The sequence below is a fragment of the Camelus dromedarius genome, chromosome 10 (genome assembly GCF_036321535.1).
Source record: "Camelus dromedarius isolate mCamDro1 chromosome 10, mCamDro1.pat, whole genome shotgun sequence".
In the NCBI taxonomy this organism is placed as follows: domain Eukaryota; kingdom Metazoa; phylum Chordata; class Mammalia; order Artiodactyla; family Camelidae; genus Camelus; species Camelus dromedarius.
The window spans coordinates 54,108,653-54,125,697 of record NC_087445.1 but is presented as its reverse complement, the minus strand read 5'-3'; the positions used below and the strand labels follow the sequence as shown (position 1 = coordinate 54,125,697).

At 42.4% G+C, this 17,045-nt stretch overlaps 1 protein-coding gene across 2 annotated transcripts in view; it reads left to right on the top strand.

The window, feature by feature from the left end:
• Positions 1 to 17,045, top strand: part of ABCA1 (ATP binding cassette subfamily A member 1) — a 126,746-nt gene that overhangs the window by 52,752 nt on the left and 56,949 nt on the right. For both annotated transcript variants that reach the window (XM_031450123.2, XM_010978696.3), the window contains exons 7-8: positions 1,740 to 1,916; positions 13,541 to 13,633. In XM_031450123.2, coding sequence (XP_031305983.1) covers positions 1,740 to 1,916; positions 13,541 to 13,633 — 270 coding nt within the window. The remainder of the gene's footprint in view (positions 1 to 1,739; positions 1,917 to 13,540; positions 13,634 to 17,045) is intronic.

The window sequence follows — 17,045 nt, the reverse complement described above, 5'->3', positions numbered from 1 at the left end:
GTTCTGGGACAATAACTAGGGTTGAGGATTATTGATCTGGAGTAGCTCTGTCTATAAAATCCAAGACAGAGGATTTTAAAAAAACTTAATGCATCCTTTATAGATAGACAAGAAAGATATATAAGGAGAAAATGTTTATTTTTTTTCTTAAATGTATAAAACCAGAAAGTAATGTTAGTGTTTCTATAGAATTTTACCTTAGATTTTAAAAAACTTCCTCTGGCATCATTAGGTATCCCACCACTCCTGAGCAGTGTGCAGCAGACCCTGATTGCATGGTTATTGATTTTCAGAGAAGCATCTCAAGTTCATTCTTTGGCAGAAAGGGGGAACTGCTTCCTTACCCTGTCTCATGTCTACATACTAGCTTGTCTTTACAGTTAGCAGAACTAGTGGAAATATTTATGCCTGAAAATAAGATATTTGCTTTACATGATCTAGAATTTTTAAAATTAGAAAAATGTGCTTACTGCTTGCCCTTATGAAACTAGGAAAATATGCCTTGTGCTTACCAATTGTGTGGTTGGGCGATGGGCCAAAGGCAGCAGGCTTATGAAAATTGTTAGCCTGATTTCCATTGCCCCCCCCTGCCAATCTCCTATCTGTCTGATCCGATCAGTTTAAAATAAGGGGCATCCTTAGTATGGAGGTGGTCCTCACATGGTAATTAGTCTCTGTGCGGTCAGTGTTCTTAAACACAGATACTAAAGGGAGATTGGCAGCAAAGGCTAGTTAGGAACAGGAGGCAAAGTGAAGTGCGCTTGAGTATCTGGCAGTAGGTAGAGACTTAATAGAAACCACGGCAGGCCGAGTGTTTCTGCAGTGTTAGAAAGCTGGGTGGGTCTTAAGAGGCACTGGGTCCATCACTCCCATTAGGTTGTACTATAAGCAGGTCAGGCTGCACTAATTGAAACAAACAGACAACGTAATAATGGAGTAATAAAGAGTCTGAATCATCCATTCATTCATTCCACAGATATTTACTGTCCATATGTTCCAGCACTGTGGACACAAAGGGAGAAAGAAAAACAAGGCCCCTCATCTTACTGAACTGGCTGTCTCATGGACAGTAAGGACCATATATGAAGAAGTGCGGTTTAGTTAGGCCTGGAAAGTTAACTAAATAAACAAAGAGAGGCTCTCTCGGCTATAATGAATAGATAAGAATGACTTAGAATTGGCCTGTCAATGAGAGGAGCTTGACTTTCTAGTACTCTGCTCTGATACAAGTAAAAGGAAGAGTTTCAAACTCTGAAATTGTTTGAACATAGTTCTTTGCAATAGTTAAATATCTGTCTCTACATGTAAATAGTATAAATGCCTTTTTTTTTTCATAATTCAGCCCAGCTCCAGTTTAAGATCTCATGCATTCCAAAGTAATGAGAATTTTCTATTTTCTCTAATAAAAGTGATTTCAGAAGTTCAGGCTTTAGACTTCTATTCACTGAATCACATGTCCTACTTTTGAGAAAAAGAGTTGGACTCAGGATTTCCCTTCACAAAGACAAGAGTGTGGGGGAGGATGAGTCAAACATCACATCCTGATGTTAAGTATCCTATAGGATCATGCCTGGATCCGTCCCGAAGCTCGCTAGAGACCCCGAAGCATTGGGCTATTGCAGTGGTGTCCATTCTTCAAGGCTGTATTGACGTGAGGTCCCCCAAGAGGCTTGAGGGATCCAGCTTCCTATCTTTGTAATCCAGCTTTGCTTCTCTCTCTTTGCATGAAATGCTTCCAGGTATTTCTGCAAGGCTACCAGTTACATTTGACCAATCTGTGCAACGAATCAAAATTACGAGAGGTGATTAAACTTGGTGACCAGGAAATCTCCAGGCTTTGCAGCCTGCCAAGGGAGAAACTGGATGCAGCAGAGCAAGGGCTCCGTTCCAACATGGACATCCTGAAGCCGATCCTGGTGAGCAGGCCTGCCATGTGGAGGCGCTTCTAGCACTAATGCTTTTGGAATGTGACCCTTTTCCTTGGGCAATGTGGTTGATTTTGTAGAAACGTAAGGCTGACTGGGAGTTGGAAATATAATTTGGCTCAGTGGTATTCTAACTGTCCTTTCAAACTTTTGGGCCATCTACCCAAGGCTGAATTGGGGAAGAATGAGTTGGGTGTGGCCCCAAGTCCAAGTCTAAGGGTCCCTTGTGCCTGCTTCAATCAGAGAAGACCTGCTTTTTTGGGTTTTTAATACTGTTAAGAGTCCATATGAAGAAAGAAATCCCTAGATTAAAAAAAAGTCTCAAAACCATGAATGAGAAGATCGTTATCTATTCATTTTCAAAAGCCTGTCAGGAGACACTGAAATGTCTCAGTGACAAAACCCCGAAATTAGATGGGAGCACACTCAAAAATTAGCTTAATCAATGACGAAACAGCATTCGCAGAAAAATAAATCCCAACAAAGTCTGATCATCAACTGGGAATCAATGGTTTAGAGAAGCGGTCCACGAGAGTGCACTCTCATTCCTAATCCAAGAATGCAGATGAATCTGAACGTTCAGCTCACCAGTGTTGCGTGCAGTTCCGGAACAGGTCTCTTTCTGTGGGTTTTCTGTGAGCTCTGGTGGCATGCCTCTCCAACAACATTCTCTAGCATCCGGTGTTCTGGTTTCCTAGTCACCACAGAGCTCCCTGATTGGTCAGTAGTTTCTTCTAAAACCAGGGAAAGAGTCCTGGAAGAAGGATGTGCCTGGAAAGAGATATTCCTCATTATAATAGAAATTGAATGCTCTGGGACTTTGTGCACCATGACTTCTCTATAGAGAGATGGGTCCTAAGAAGGTTTGATTTCTGGACCCTGTGCCTGGATCACACCCTAGAATGTGACCTTGGAAACACATCTCAGGGTTTATGTTCTTGACTGACCATCAAGGAGTCCTTACATCCTGCTTGGCACCCTGATGCTACAATTTCTGCTTGAGGTGAAGGTAGTAGTAAAACTGAATTCTTTGATGCTTCTGTGGCAGGGTTGATGGTGACCCAGTCAGTGTAAGGGAGTTAGGTCTAGTGCTTAAGATCTGTTTTGCAGCCCCAGATAACTGGGCTTAATAGTTATATAAGCTCATTTGTGAAGACATTTGCAGCCTGTTACTTTTTGTGTTGTGAGACAGAGGGTCAAAGGTTATTACAAATGGTAGACCATTTCCTTGGACCGTTTTGGCTGTTTTTCTTGACTTCACTACAAGACAGAAGTGTCCACCCTTTCAACCAGGATGGTTCAAATTTTGGAAAGAGGGGTGCTTTCAGAAGATGTAATCTATTCTGGTGTCCACTCATTATTTCATTTCTGTTGATCCATTAAATGCCTATTGTGTGCACAACCCAGTAAAATCCCTTTAGTTATATAATGTCTGCATTATGCTCTTAAGTAGAATGATAGTACAGCCTTCATAATCTGACAATCACCACCTTGGGTTCAACTTGAAAATCTCTCTCTAGTTGGGAAAATTACCATGATCAGGACATGGAAATGCACTGTCAAAACTGTCAGCTACATCACAGCCCATCCCGTTGTGCTGTGGTTGTGCTTGGTAGACCAGTTAGTTCACAGCCAGGTGTTGATTAGGGTGGCTGTCGTATTAATTGCTATGAGTAATATAAATTATATGCTGAAACAGTGGCTGATAAGATAGAAATTATCTTTCTGTAGATCAGTGTTAGGAATCAGTCATACAAGCAAAGTAATCCTGTAGAGTATTTCAATGAAAAACTGCATTCTTGGCTTAGATATTGCAAAGGCTTCTTACCCTGTAGATTCTTATTTATGTTTATGCCTCAATTATACCTTGCATAAAATGAAGGTACTAATTTTCACACCTTGCATATCAAGGTGGTCACAGGGCTGTATTCCTTTTTGGAGGCTCTGAACATGAATCTGCTTCTGAGCTCATTCGAGTTGGTAGCTGAATTCAGTTCCCTGAGGTTGTAGGACTGAGGTCCCTGTTTTCTTGCTGGCTCTCTGCTGGGGGCTGGTCTTTGCTCCTAGAGGCAGCCAGCATTCCTTCTCCTGATTTTCATATGGCCCCCCCTCCAGCCACGGTGGGCTGAGTCCCTCTCATGCTTTAAACCTGACTTTTCCTTCTGCCACATCTCTATGCCTCCAGCCAGAGAAAGTTTTTTGCATTTAAGGGGTTGGGATTAGACTGAACCCATCCAGATCATCTAGGAAAATTTCCTTATTTTAATGTTCATGACCTCTTACATCTGTAGAGTACACTTTACCATGTGATATAACTGATTGACAGGTTCTGGGGATTAGGGTGTAGACAGCTTTGGGGAGAGCATTCGTCTAGCCACAGCTGCCTTTGGATTAGAACATATATTTCATTATATCTTCAGTGTTTCTGTTTCCAGGAAAGTTTCTTCAGTGCCTTTGGCGGTTGTTGTTGTTGTTGTTGTTGTTGTTGTTAGTCCCTTTTCAGCCCTGTGTACTTTCTTGCTCATGTTCTGAGAGTGACTCTAAAGCATAATGAACACTACCCATGAAGGTTTGTAATGCACAAACCAGAGAGAACAGAGACATTGGGAAGCACAGCATCTCTGAACAGGGCATGAGATCATCCATCAGCAACATCAACCACATATTTACAGTATGTTTGCTTTGTACCAGGTACCATTCTAAGGCACTGACAGTTCAGTCATGAACAAGGCAGGGAAGGTAGACATGGAGCTTTCATCCCAGTGGGTACTGGGAACCAACTTTAAGGCTGAGATTGGGAGCTTGAGAAATTCTTCACAGCTTCTGGGTTCTGGAAAGTGAGGGCTGCCCTCCTCTCCCAGTTTCACTGGTGAGCTGCCAACAGCTCCCTGACAATGGTTTTTGCCAACACAGGACACTGTGAGCCACAGTGAAAGACTGGGAGCTCAGTAGGCTTGGGCTCTAGTGTGGCTCACCATGGTCTCCCTGATGTGAAGGTGGTGTCTGATACTTGAGGTGAGGAAAATTGTGTCTGATCCAGGTTAGCAAAGGCAGGCGTACAGATTTACCTCCAGCTCAGTGATAGCTTAAATACTGCACAACCATGAGGCTAGATTGTCTTGACTTCTGATGGTACCTTCACCCGAAAAGGGAAAGTTGTGTTTCTGTGGAACAAAGAGTTCTGTTCATGTGTCTGCTGATGCATGCAGTAATTCCTGCAAATGCTGTACTCAGTTCATGGGACAAAGGAGGTGAAGTGAGTGGTGCCCCGAGATTCCCAGAAGACCAGTGAGCTCACAGCTGGGCTGTGCAAGGATCAAAGGAGCAGATGGAGAAGAAGTGAACAGTCCTCCTTGTTTCCAAGGGTCTTTGTTTAGTGTCTTCTTGACCCTTAGACAAGGGCTCAGCTTGGCTCAGGGCTTTGGGGGGCCTAATACTTTTCAACTTGTCACAGCAATCTTTAAAGTATTTGTGTGGGTGTTTTTTTTTTTAATGGGAGGAGGCACTTGGGTTTATTTATTTAATGGAAGTTCTGGATATTGAACCCAGGACCTCATGCATGCTAGGCATTCACTCTACCACTGAGCTATACATACTCCCCGCTTTGTGTGGGTGTTTTGCAGGAGAAAACACTTGGTTTTCCCTCTCCTCCCGCCTGGAACTGTGACATCTGTGGGAAGTATCAGATTTTGTTTGGCTTTTTGTGAGTTTTACTACCCACTTATTTACAACATGTACTTTTGCCAGGCAAGCAGTTGCAACCCCCAACATTTGATAAGGGGAACACGCCTCATGGATTTACTCTTTCAGACGCTGTTCACCTGGTTCCTGTGAGAAAAGGGGAGCACAGAACTGGGGATAAATTAGTGAATTTAGCAGTGTGTTAATATGACTGCTCAGCTCCATCAAGACAGATATTTTTGCCTCAATTGTAACTATTAGTTCCTTGAAAAATGCTGCCGTTTCTAAGAGAAAACGTTTGATTTTTTGATCCCAAATGACATAGTAATAGGTGTATTTTAACTATGTTTAGAAACAGCAAAAAATGAAGTATTTTAATGCAATAAACACATCAGATTTAAAAGTTAATGTTTAAATTGTTGAATTGTTTTTAAAAGGTTAATATTGTCCTCAGACACAAGTTTTATGATTCCCTACTTCAATGAAAATCACTAAAATATTCCTCAAAGGAAATTTTATTGTCATGTAAACCATTGGAAAGAGACAGTGGTTGCTTCTGGGTGGTAATAGTCTTTGTGCCTAGTATGTGACTTACTTATTTCCAATTTGAACTCAAACATATAAATCCTAGCCCTGAGTTGAACTTGCTGAACATGGGCAAAGTGAGGTAGAGATTTTAGTCTACTTTGTGAGAGCATTTCAGGGAAGTTTGAAATGTCCCAGTGGACACATTGTAACATGCATTTACAGAGGAGGAAGACAAAATTGTGCATTATATTGAAAATACTATCCAAATGTATGTACATCCACATCTCACTTTAGCAGTAGAGTCCCTGCAAAATTTGAGTGTGGATAAGATTTTTGTAAATTGAAAAGAGTTTCCAATTACATTTTAATGTCACAGATGTTCTGTCTCATATTTCTATTTGGCTACAATTTCTGATGCATTTGTAGTAGTCTCTCCTGGTCTTCCTTTTGTATAACGATCACCTGTAAACAGAGACTTAATTTCATTCATTCAGCAAATATTTATTGAGCCCTGATCTGTGCCATGCTCTGGGCCAGGGAGGCAGTGGTACAGCTCTCTAAGTTTCCCTGCTGGTGGGGCAGTAGACGGACAGAGCAAGACAGGAACAGATGCTGTGCAGAGTGATAACCTCTCTGCTGGGTACTGTGCAGGCCCTGTGGAGGCCTCCTAACCCGGTTTTTGAGGACCAGAGAAGAAACATCCTCTAAGTTGGAACCCAGGAATAGAGCTTAGCCAGGTAAAGATAGGGCAAGAATCTTCACGCAAAGGACATGGTATGTGTATGGGATCGGAGGAGAGAGAAGGTGCATTTAGGGGAACTGGGTGTGATTGAGTAGTTCAGAGTGGCTTAGGTGTAGCCATGGGGAGTTTGATGGGTGCAGGAGCTGTGAGACATGATGCTCTAGAGGTGCTGAGGCAGACGTTCATGAGCCATTTTTAGCTATTGGGCCTGATCTTAGAGGAAGGGGAGCCACTGGAAGGCTCCAGGGGTCGGGGACTTGATGAGTGAATATAAAACAATGTATCTGTGAATTTGAATGACCTTTGTAGCAGGATTCACACCATTCCATCTCTTGCCCTCCTAATGTGCTTCTCCCTTTGCTTTTCATTTTCTTCCACATTTATTGGGTGCCTAGTTATTATGTGCCAGGACCTATGCTGGACACTGAGTTGAAATAAAACACCAGCTCAGAAATTAAAGTCCAATTGACTTTGCTAGGTTACTGCCTTTTTTTATTTTTAGTCTTTGACAATGTAGTTAAACCAAATTTTTGGTGGTGAGCATGCTGTAACGTATACAGAAGTAGAAATATAATGTTATACATATGAAACTTATATAATATAAACCAATGTTACCTCAATTAAAAAAAAGAAAAAACCCAAAATTCATGTGGAAGGAGAAAAAGAGCTAATGAGGATAAAAAGAATATAATGAAGTCATCTGTTAGACTCAGAAAAGACGAACAGTGGCCTTTGTCATTCTGGGGCCAGCACCCCTAATGTCTTGCTTTTAGAAAATGTTGCAGTGTTGTGATTAACACATCTTGCACAAGTGGATAGGAGATTTTGAGTCATATAATACTCATTTATCTATTCTTCCTCTAATGATAATGCAGTATGTACTGATGATCTAAAAACATTGAATAATACATGAATTCCCGTTAGCTTAACATAGAACGTACAGTCCTCAAGAAAGATTTTATCTTCCCTCCTTTTCCTGGTTTTCCTTCGTACAAGAGAATCTTGCCTCCTGTGGTCATTGGGGACCTATATGAATTCATAGCCAGGGGAATGTTTTTGGTTAAAAAAAATTGTAGTAGGAGTTCGAAAATGTGAATTACTGGAGCTCTTTGGAAATACTATTGGCAAGTGCTGCCTGCCTCTGTCAAGTAAATATGAGCAGGAGACCACAGTTAATAGGAGGTGTAGGCTCGGGGTTCTCAGACTTCATTGTGTGGCCTTGTTTCAAGGCAGATTGCTGGGGTTAATTTTATTCAGGGAAGTTAGACATCTTTCAGATCTGACAGGTACTCAGCCAACTTACATTCTTACCCTTCCTTCATTCCTGCCAGTCTCCCTTTCCTCCTCCCCACTCTTGTCTTTTATTGAATTAAAAAGAAAATGATGAAATAGATCAAACATATAAAAAGGAACAGAAATAATATAAAGAGCATAAAGAGCTCACATGTACCCTCATCCATCTTTTTGCCATGCTTGCTTTAGATACTTTTCAAGGAATAAAACACTAGGGATACCATTGATGTCACCTATGTGTCCCCATCTTTTTCCTCAGAGATAACAGCTCTCCTGGAGTTGCATATTTTTATGAAACCATATATATGTATGTATGTATGTGTATATATACATACTTGCATTCTGTTAATAATCTACTGTATTGATTTACACGTGTTAACATTGTGTAAATGTGCATGTTGATCTGCATCTTGTCTTTTTCACTCAGTGTTTCCTTTTTGAGGTTTATATGTGTGACTTCTGGTTCCTTTTAACTGCTGCATGGTATTCTGTTTTTATACTAAATTTTTTTTAAGTTCGTTCTTCCAGTCTTTGCCTTGTTTTTACACGTTGTTCATGGCATCTCTTGGTGCATAGATTTTATGTTCAAAAGTTGGAGTCATTTTTTTCCCCATTTTAGTTTGGACTTCTATATTTTGAGAAGGTCTCCCCTACCCCAACTTCATAAGTATATTTACTCCTATATGTTTTAAACTTTATTTTTAGTTTTAGCTCTTCAATCTACAAAGAATTTAATTTCGTATAGTGGTGTGAGATGGAAAAACTACAATCTTACCTGAGTAACTACTTGTCTCAGCAGCACTGATTCAATAGTCCTTTCCCCATTAATTTGTAATAATTAGGTCTACTGACTTATTAGTCTCCTCTCTGTATTTTCATAATATCCAAGCGCAGGAAAGTGAAATGAAGTATTGAGCAAAATACCTGGTTAATGCAAGATTTAAACTTGATGCTGCATTTGAATTGTGTGTGTGGGGGTGTTTTTTACCCCTGTGATGTCAACCCACACCTGTATGTGTAACTCCAACCCACACTTCTTTGAAAATGGAAATTTGTTGTACTGATTACAGCTTGCCAGTACTTATGTTAATGAATTCTGAGCATTTAATCTCAAACAACAATTAGTATAAGAAGGATCCTAATAATAGCACTGACTCCTCTACTTGGGGCTTATGAATGGGCTTAGCCGTGTTTCTCTTAGAGACCCAAACCTAAATCAGTCAATTACACAAACAAACCAAAGCCCAGTCTACTGACAACAAATTCATATAGCAGCATATGGTATTGCATTGGTGTCTTGAGTATCTAAAGGTCTGACACCCAGAGTAAATGTAACGAGATCATTATGTTTATGTCTGTGGTTAAATATATTCATGGGTTAGACAGCCGTACCGTAGGCCCTGCTATATGCATGAAGTTTTGCTTAAGTGTGTAGCTTTTAAAACAAGAGGAATAAGCTTGCCCCACAGTCAAGAAATTTAAATAGAAAAACCTGAAGGAAAAAGCATTACCTATGAAGGTTTAAATTCATTCAGATGGGGAGACATACTGTCCAAACAACGTGAGCTGCTCATTGGCTTGTGTCCTGCAGGGGAAGGATGACTGCTAATGGGGACAGCGGGCCAGTGCTGGGTCCAGGGGTTTAGAGAGCTAGTGTTTTGCACTTGGTGGCTTGTGTACACAAGTGATGTGATGTACCTGGCTGCACATATGTTTGGCACTGTCTTGAATCCCACTTGGGGGCCAGGTGACCCTATTGGCTTCACAGTCTGAAGCAGACAGCATCGTGTGGACCAGACGGGGAACACACAGACAGCCACATTCGTGCACACACGACTGGGGAAAAGAGGCGTGAGTGTTGTCCAGGTGCTGTGTGTCTCAGTGGTTCTCAAAGGTCAGTGTGCAAAAAACTCCCCAAGGATTCTTGGGTCACATGTCTAGTTTCTGATCCAGTAGGTCTCAGGGGCTGGAAGTCTGCATGCTTGGCGAGCACCTCGGCGGTTCTGATGCACGAGCTCCGGGGACCACACTGTCAGTGTAGCCTGGTTGTTCTCTATCCTCTGTCATGATTTAGGTTCTATTCAAGGGCAGCTGGTATCATGAACTTAATATTTCCTTTAAATTGACTTGCTTGCTTTGTCCAGATACATTTAATTAGAAAGGAAACTATATTACTCCTGTAAAAGTAAAATCAGTATCACTTACTATAAATAGAAAGTACACAATGAATATACATATCTTAATGTATGTATCTAAGGGTGTGTGTATGTCTGTGTGTATACTTAATATAAGTAGTTTTAGAGACACACATATACATAATCATAAGTAGTGATTTTTCCTTCAGGTTTTTCCATTTAGCTGTTAATTTTGAGGCAAGTTTGTGTGTGTGTGTGTGTATAGTATAAATACATATTAATGTAAGTATATATTTCATCCAGTTAACGTCTTTTTTTTAAATTGAAGTATAGTTGATTTACAATGTTGTGTTTGTTGCTGGTGTGCAGCATAATGATTTAGTTATACATATATATTCTTTTTCATATTCTTTATCATTATAAGTTATTACAAGATACTGAATATAGTTCCTTGTGCTAAACTTTAGGACCTTCTTGTTTATCTTTTATATATTTAGTAGTAAGAACCTGCAAACCCCAAACTCCTAATTTATCCCTCCCCTGCTCTTTACCCCTTGGTAACCATAAGTGTGTTTTCCATGTCTCTGAGTCTGTTTCTGTTCTGTAAATAAGTTCATTTGTGCCATTTTTTAGATTCACATGTAAGTGATATCATATGGTACGTCTTTCTCTGTCTGACTTACTTCACTTAGTATGATAATCTCTAGGTCCATCCATGTTGCTGAAATGGCATTATTTCATTTTCTATGGCCAAGTAATATTCCATTGTGTACATGACAACTTCTTTATCCAGTCATCTGTTGATGCACATTTAGGTTGCTTCCATGTCTTTCCTATTGTAAATAGTGCTGATGTAAACATTGGGGTGCATGTATCTTTTGAATTAGGGTTTCCTCTGGATGTATGCTCCACTTAACCTTATCTTTTGCTTTGCAATTTGGCAAACACTAAGTAAAGAAAAAGGGTTATAAAGGAGAGAGAAGTGTTTGCCTCAAGACTTTGGAAATTAGGATGAGGATGTGCTAGCATTTCACTGAGGAGCATTTATAATTTTAGAAATAGCACATTGGAGTGTGGCTGATATGCTTTTAGCTGACAATGCTAGCTCTCTGCCTTGCGGAGGGAGGGTACCTAAACAGGAGAGAAAGCTCGAGAGCTAGCCAAGAAACAGAAGGGAGGACGTATGTCTTTCAAGAACTGGAGAACCCTCCATGCAGAGGAGAGCCTCAGCCCTTCAGTTTGGGTAGGGAACTTTCAAGGAAGGGAAGAGAAAGGCAGGGATGGAATTGTTTATAATTGTGAGGACCTACTATGTGCCAGGCACTGGGCAGGGTGCTCGGCATGTGTCCCTGGTTTAATGTTCATGAAGACTCTGTGACATGGACACATTATTGTTTACCCTGCTGTGGAGTTGAGGAAATGAGGCATGGGACATTTAAGCCACTGGTCCAGGGTTCTGTAGCCACCCCAGGTCCCCATTACCAGGGCAGAGAGGGCAGAGTGCTAAGAATCTTATTTCCATTCAGACTTTAGAAAAGAAATGGATTAACTACCAAATTTTAAGTTTCTAACGTTTAACTTAATTTGGCATTTTTTGTTTTGCTATATAATCCTGAACACATATCCTCTTGTGCGCCTCGTGGTAATAAGCACAGAAACAGTTGTAACCTCCTGTATCTTCCAATTAAGACATCTCGGTTTGTAAACTTTTTCTTACCAGGGTCTTTGTAGGTTCAGCTTTGAGTGTGTAACCTTGAGTTATACTATGAGCCTGAAGAGAGGAAGAAGAAACGAGCCCCCCCACCCTGCCTGTCTTTGCTCATGAATTACCTTGTGGAAGGAATGGTCGCTGACATGACCTATGCGTTGTCACAGAGACCTACCTGAGTCTAGCGTTTACAGGGAGCAACAGGTCCCTCAGAGGCCTGGGCGTGTGGAAAGGCTGTGCTCTGGTGAGTGAGCCGTTCCAGAAGAGCTCGTGCATCAGGCTGACAGAAGCTTCCATAGAACCTTTAGAGAGATTTTTATCAGAAATGTACACTCGGGATTATGCTAGGATATTATGATGATCATGACCTTAGTCTCCTGCGTTTGGAGTCCTTAAAGGAAAGCATTCCAGGCCACTAGTTCCTAGAGGTAGTGATGAGCTCCATCTACCTGCAGCCGTTTTCTATGCAGTCTGCATGATGGTTCACAGCAAGCTCTGCTATAAGGCAAATATCAAAACAGCTCTGACTTCTTTAGATTTCTGAGGGTCTGCTATTGAATAAAATGATGCCCATAGAAGCGCCAAGGAAAGATGGGTTTTTCCCTGAAGACTTTTTTCTTCATTTGTCAAGAATGATGAAACTGATTCTGTATCATTTTCTCTTTGGAAACTTGAAAACTCAGAGCCAATTCTGGCCTCAGGGTCTATGTATTGTTGTTCTTTTCCTTCTCTAGCTTGGGCTGCCTACCCTAACCCATCTTCTCCTTGGGCCTAAATTAATTATTTTCTTACATTTGCAGTGCAACTTGGTGGCATATAACAGCAATTAAATATATAAATGAGTAAATATAATGATTTGACCTGAACTGGACATAAAAACACCAGAAATTGACACATTATAGCTGATTGTACTTCAGTAAAGCAAAAAACCCAAAGAACCCCCTGAAACCCCAAGTATTTTAAAATTAAATTTAATATATTAAAACAATACATTTTCATATATTTAAATAGGGGTTAAAACTTAGTATATTAAAAATAAGTTAATTTTTAGTGTTAGAAACAGTGTTGAGTAGAATGAAAGAATTTCTTCTTCTCATACTTTTGGTAGCTTTAAAGTTTACATTTTCTTCCTTTCTCATGAGCCATCACAGATGTATTTCTCAAGGCTGCTCTCATGTTGCCTGTCTTGCAGAACTCTAGACAGAGTTGGGAGTTTGTCATCAGCTTTGCACTAGACACACACACACCCTGCTGAGGTTTTTTTTTTTTAATCTATTGCACATCAAGTAGTTTAAAATACATATTCCCACACCATTTAAAAGTATTCATCAGAGAATTAGTAATTCTTAGATGAACAACCTGCAAACATACAGTTAGAATACTTTTAGTGTCTTACTTTGGTTAGGAATGGGTTTCTTATGTTTTAAACTCAAGATTGTAAATGGTTTCAATTGTTTATTTTTAACAGAGATTTCATGTTTACATTTCAGTTTAGAAACAAAGTTTTTTCTTTTTTTTCTCTTTTCAGACAGAACTGAACTCCACATCTCCATTCCCGAGCAAGGAGCTGGCTGAAGCCACACAAACTCTGCTGGATAGTCTCAGTAGTCTGGCCCAGGAGGTAAGTCGTGTCTTCTCAGCCCCAGGAGGCAGACCCTCCACTATCATTGTTTTCCACCCTGAGTTTGGCTCAGAGGGTCCTTTTGATTTGAGTATCATAGGAAATGTAAAATCAACTTTAGAAGCATTTGTCATCTTAAAAATTGCCTGGTTTGATCTCTTTACTTTAGAGATGAAAAAACGGAGACTCACAGATGTCCCAGGGCTAATCAGATAGTGGCTATAACTCACAGATGTCCCAGGGCTAATCAGATAGTGGCTGAAGGCGCCATATCTAGCCGAGAACTGTCTCCCATAGCTGCTCGCAACCCCCCGTTAATGACTCGTTTGTAAAGAGGATGATCCCTCCTCGTCCCCCGGGTGCTGTGTTTGTCTTAGCAGCAGCTTCTCCTTATTTTTTCTTCAGTGGCAAAGCCAGACAGTCTTTTTATCAAAACATTTGTTTGCTTACTGGAGGGAATAACGTGGTACCCATAATTCAGATCTTTCCCTTGTAAATGTCTGGCCTCTGAGTTCAACTTTGGGAATGTAGTCTCTTAATGAAAACTGTAAATTGAGTTGGCCTTTCATGTCCACATGTTGACAAGTGTATCAGAATCATCTTTGTCATAGGATCAGAGAGCCTAACTTGCAGAAAACAGCCTTTCCTTCGCCTCCCAGTCAGCATATGCTCACCTTTCTGGCACCCAGCCTTGTTTCATATTAGGCTTGGAAAGGAGGGGCCTTCCAGAGCCCAATGTGCAGGGAGCTGAGCTGGGGGGCAGTGGTCAGATATCACACAGACCTTCATGTTTAGAATGTTAGGTAGGAATAATTTGTGGGCCGATTTTCTCAGACGTGGTTGGTCTAGCCTTATTTTGAGTTGCTTCTCTAACTCATTTTTTGGTGTTTGTATCATTTTTTTCAAATATCAAAACTCATTTTGATTTTTAAGATTAAAGTGCAGCCTGTTCACTATGGAAAATGCAGAATGTTTGGAAAATACAGAAAACACCAAGATTAAACACTGTCGACGTGTTAGGGTACTGCTGTCAGTTCTGTTCTATGTTCTTTTAAAATTGTGCCCCTGTGGGTCCGACTGAAGAACCCTGGCTTTTGGGTCCGTTTCCAGAGGAGAAGGCCTCTTGCCAGTGGCCATCTGTTACTTGGGTTATGAATGCTGGTGACCTTTCTGTAGGTGGAGAAGCTGGATCTCCTGGGGTTCTTTCAGGAGGTAGAAAGAAGAACAGAAACTGCACTGCAAGTCTCTCGCCATTACTCTAGGGTCCTGCTCACTGACCTTACGTGTCCTGTGCCACTCTGGGAGGTCCCCTGCCAGCCTCAGAGAAAGCAGGGCAGGGACTCTTAACGTGGGACACTGCCTCTAAACTCAGGGTCCAGTTGCAACTGTTTCCTCTTACATCGCTGGCCTACCTTTTGTCTGGGGTCAAAATAATTGGAAGCATGTGATGCTCCTGTTGCTCATGTGGTGGAAATGCTCCAGCTGAGCCACATACATTTTTCTGGGCAGCCACGTGCTTGTGTCTCGCTTGACCTCTGGTCCTGGGCGACAGGGGCCACCCACTCCTCTCAGCAGAATGGCTTCAAGTCACTTTTGCCATTAGTGACTCATTGTCTCACTTGCCATTTCTCTTGGACAAATGGGAAAAGTTAAATAAATAAATGCACTTGTTTATTTGTTCAGTATTTGGAAAGAAAGTGGGTTGTTTTGACCAAAGCACAACCCTTGAAAGGAAAAGGGAACTATGCTCCTTTGGTTCATGTCTGTTCACCCAGTGTCCACACGATAAATGTGATGCCCACACTGCAGATGACCCGGGGGCTCAGAAAAGCTGGACGGCTTGCCCATGGTCACCTAGTTAGTTAATTGGCAAAACTGGGATTTTAACCGAGGGCTGTTGGATTCCAAAGCCCGTGTTCTTATTGCGTTAGCCCACTTTTTGTCTGGTGAACTCTGATGGCAACTAGAATAGAAGAGAAAGGAGATTCTTCAGAGAAAGACAATATGGATTAACAGGGCCTGGCAATGGGTGGAAATGGGGACTTTCGGAGCCAGATGAGTCAGAGTGGACGTGAGCTTCACCCTGGGTGGTGGGGAGCTGTGCCTGCGGAGACTGGGGGGCAGGACAGGGAGCAGCGTCTCGGTTACAGCTGCAGCACCTGCCGGGTAGTGGCACAGCTGGATGCTGGGGACTCGGCAGCGAGCACGCTAACTTCCCTCGTCTCGTGGGGCTTATGTGGGGCGGGAGGCAGAAATAAGCAGGTCAGTGTGTAATGTGACAGCAGGGGTACCAGCAACGAAGAATAAACTGGGTGAGAGGGATGGAGGGTGATGAGGTGTTGTTTTAAAGGAGGGTGATTCGAGAAGTCCGCTCTGATCAGAGGACAACTGAACCTGAAGGCAATGACAGCAGGTCCTCCACTCCAGGGGGATGAACCACAGATCAAAAAACACTGACGTAGGGCACCATCAGGGAGCACACTTAAAGACCAGGAAGGAGGCCAGCGTGGCCAGAAGAGAGCAAGCGAGATGGTGGTGGGACATGAGGTCGGAGCAGGAGGTGAGCACCCTGCAGGCCTGGTAGGGCTGGATTTACACCAGCGAGATGGGAGGCCAGCAGAGGGCCTGGAGTGGGGGGCGTACGGCATGACCTCGCGGATGAGACCATGCATGGCCCAGTGCTGGGGGCGGGGGCAGAGGAGACCATCGCAGTGGATTGACAAAGGGAGCCAGCCTTTCATTCACTCCAAAATGATGATCAAGCACCTCCTTCTGTGGGCTGGGGGACAAGTGGCCCCCTTCCCTGCCAGTGGGAGCCCTTCACAGAGGAGGTGTGGAGTAGGTTTTCATCCCTGAGACTGGTGCTAGGAGAGCCACAGCTTGGAATAATTCAGTCATTTGTGGTGCCTCTGTCCAAAGATGCGCTGGCTTCATGTGGAAGGAAATTTGCTGTTTGGATTGGGAGATAACAGGGTGGTGGTAGTGAGGAAACCTGTGGTAAGAGAAGTGAGTGGCTTTTACTATCATTAATAATCCCCAGGGCTGTTCCACCCGCCACCAAAAGGAAAGATGGCTGGCTACCTCTCCCATCCTTGTCTGCTCCCACATACAGGTGATGAAAAGACAAAATATATCAGGAAAAGCTGACCCCCTCACTGTGCTCTTGTGGTGTCAGTTGCCCCCTCTGTGGAGGGGGAAGTCTTTGTGCCATCTCACTGCCCTGGGGTGCCTGGTTTCCCTCTGGAGGCAGGAATCAAAGGCAGGATATACGGTGCCCGGGACCTTGGCACTCACAGGAGCCACCGGCCCTGAGAGAGAAATCCAGGCACATGGAGTGCCAAGCTAGGCTGCCCCCGGGGCAAGTGCAGTGTCCTCCAGCCCCTATCCCCAGTCTGTTCCCCACGCCTCAAGC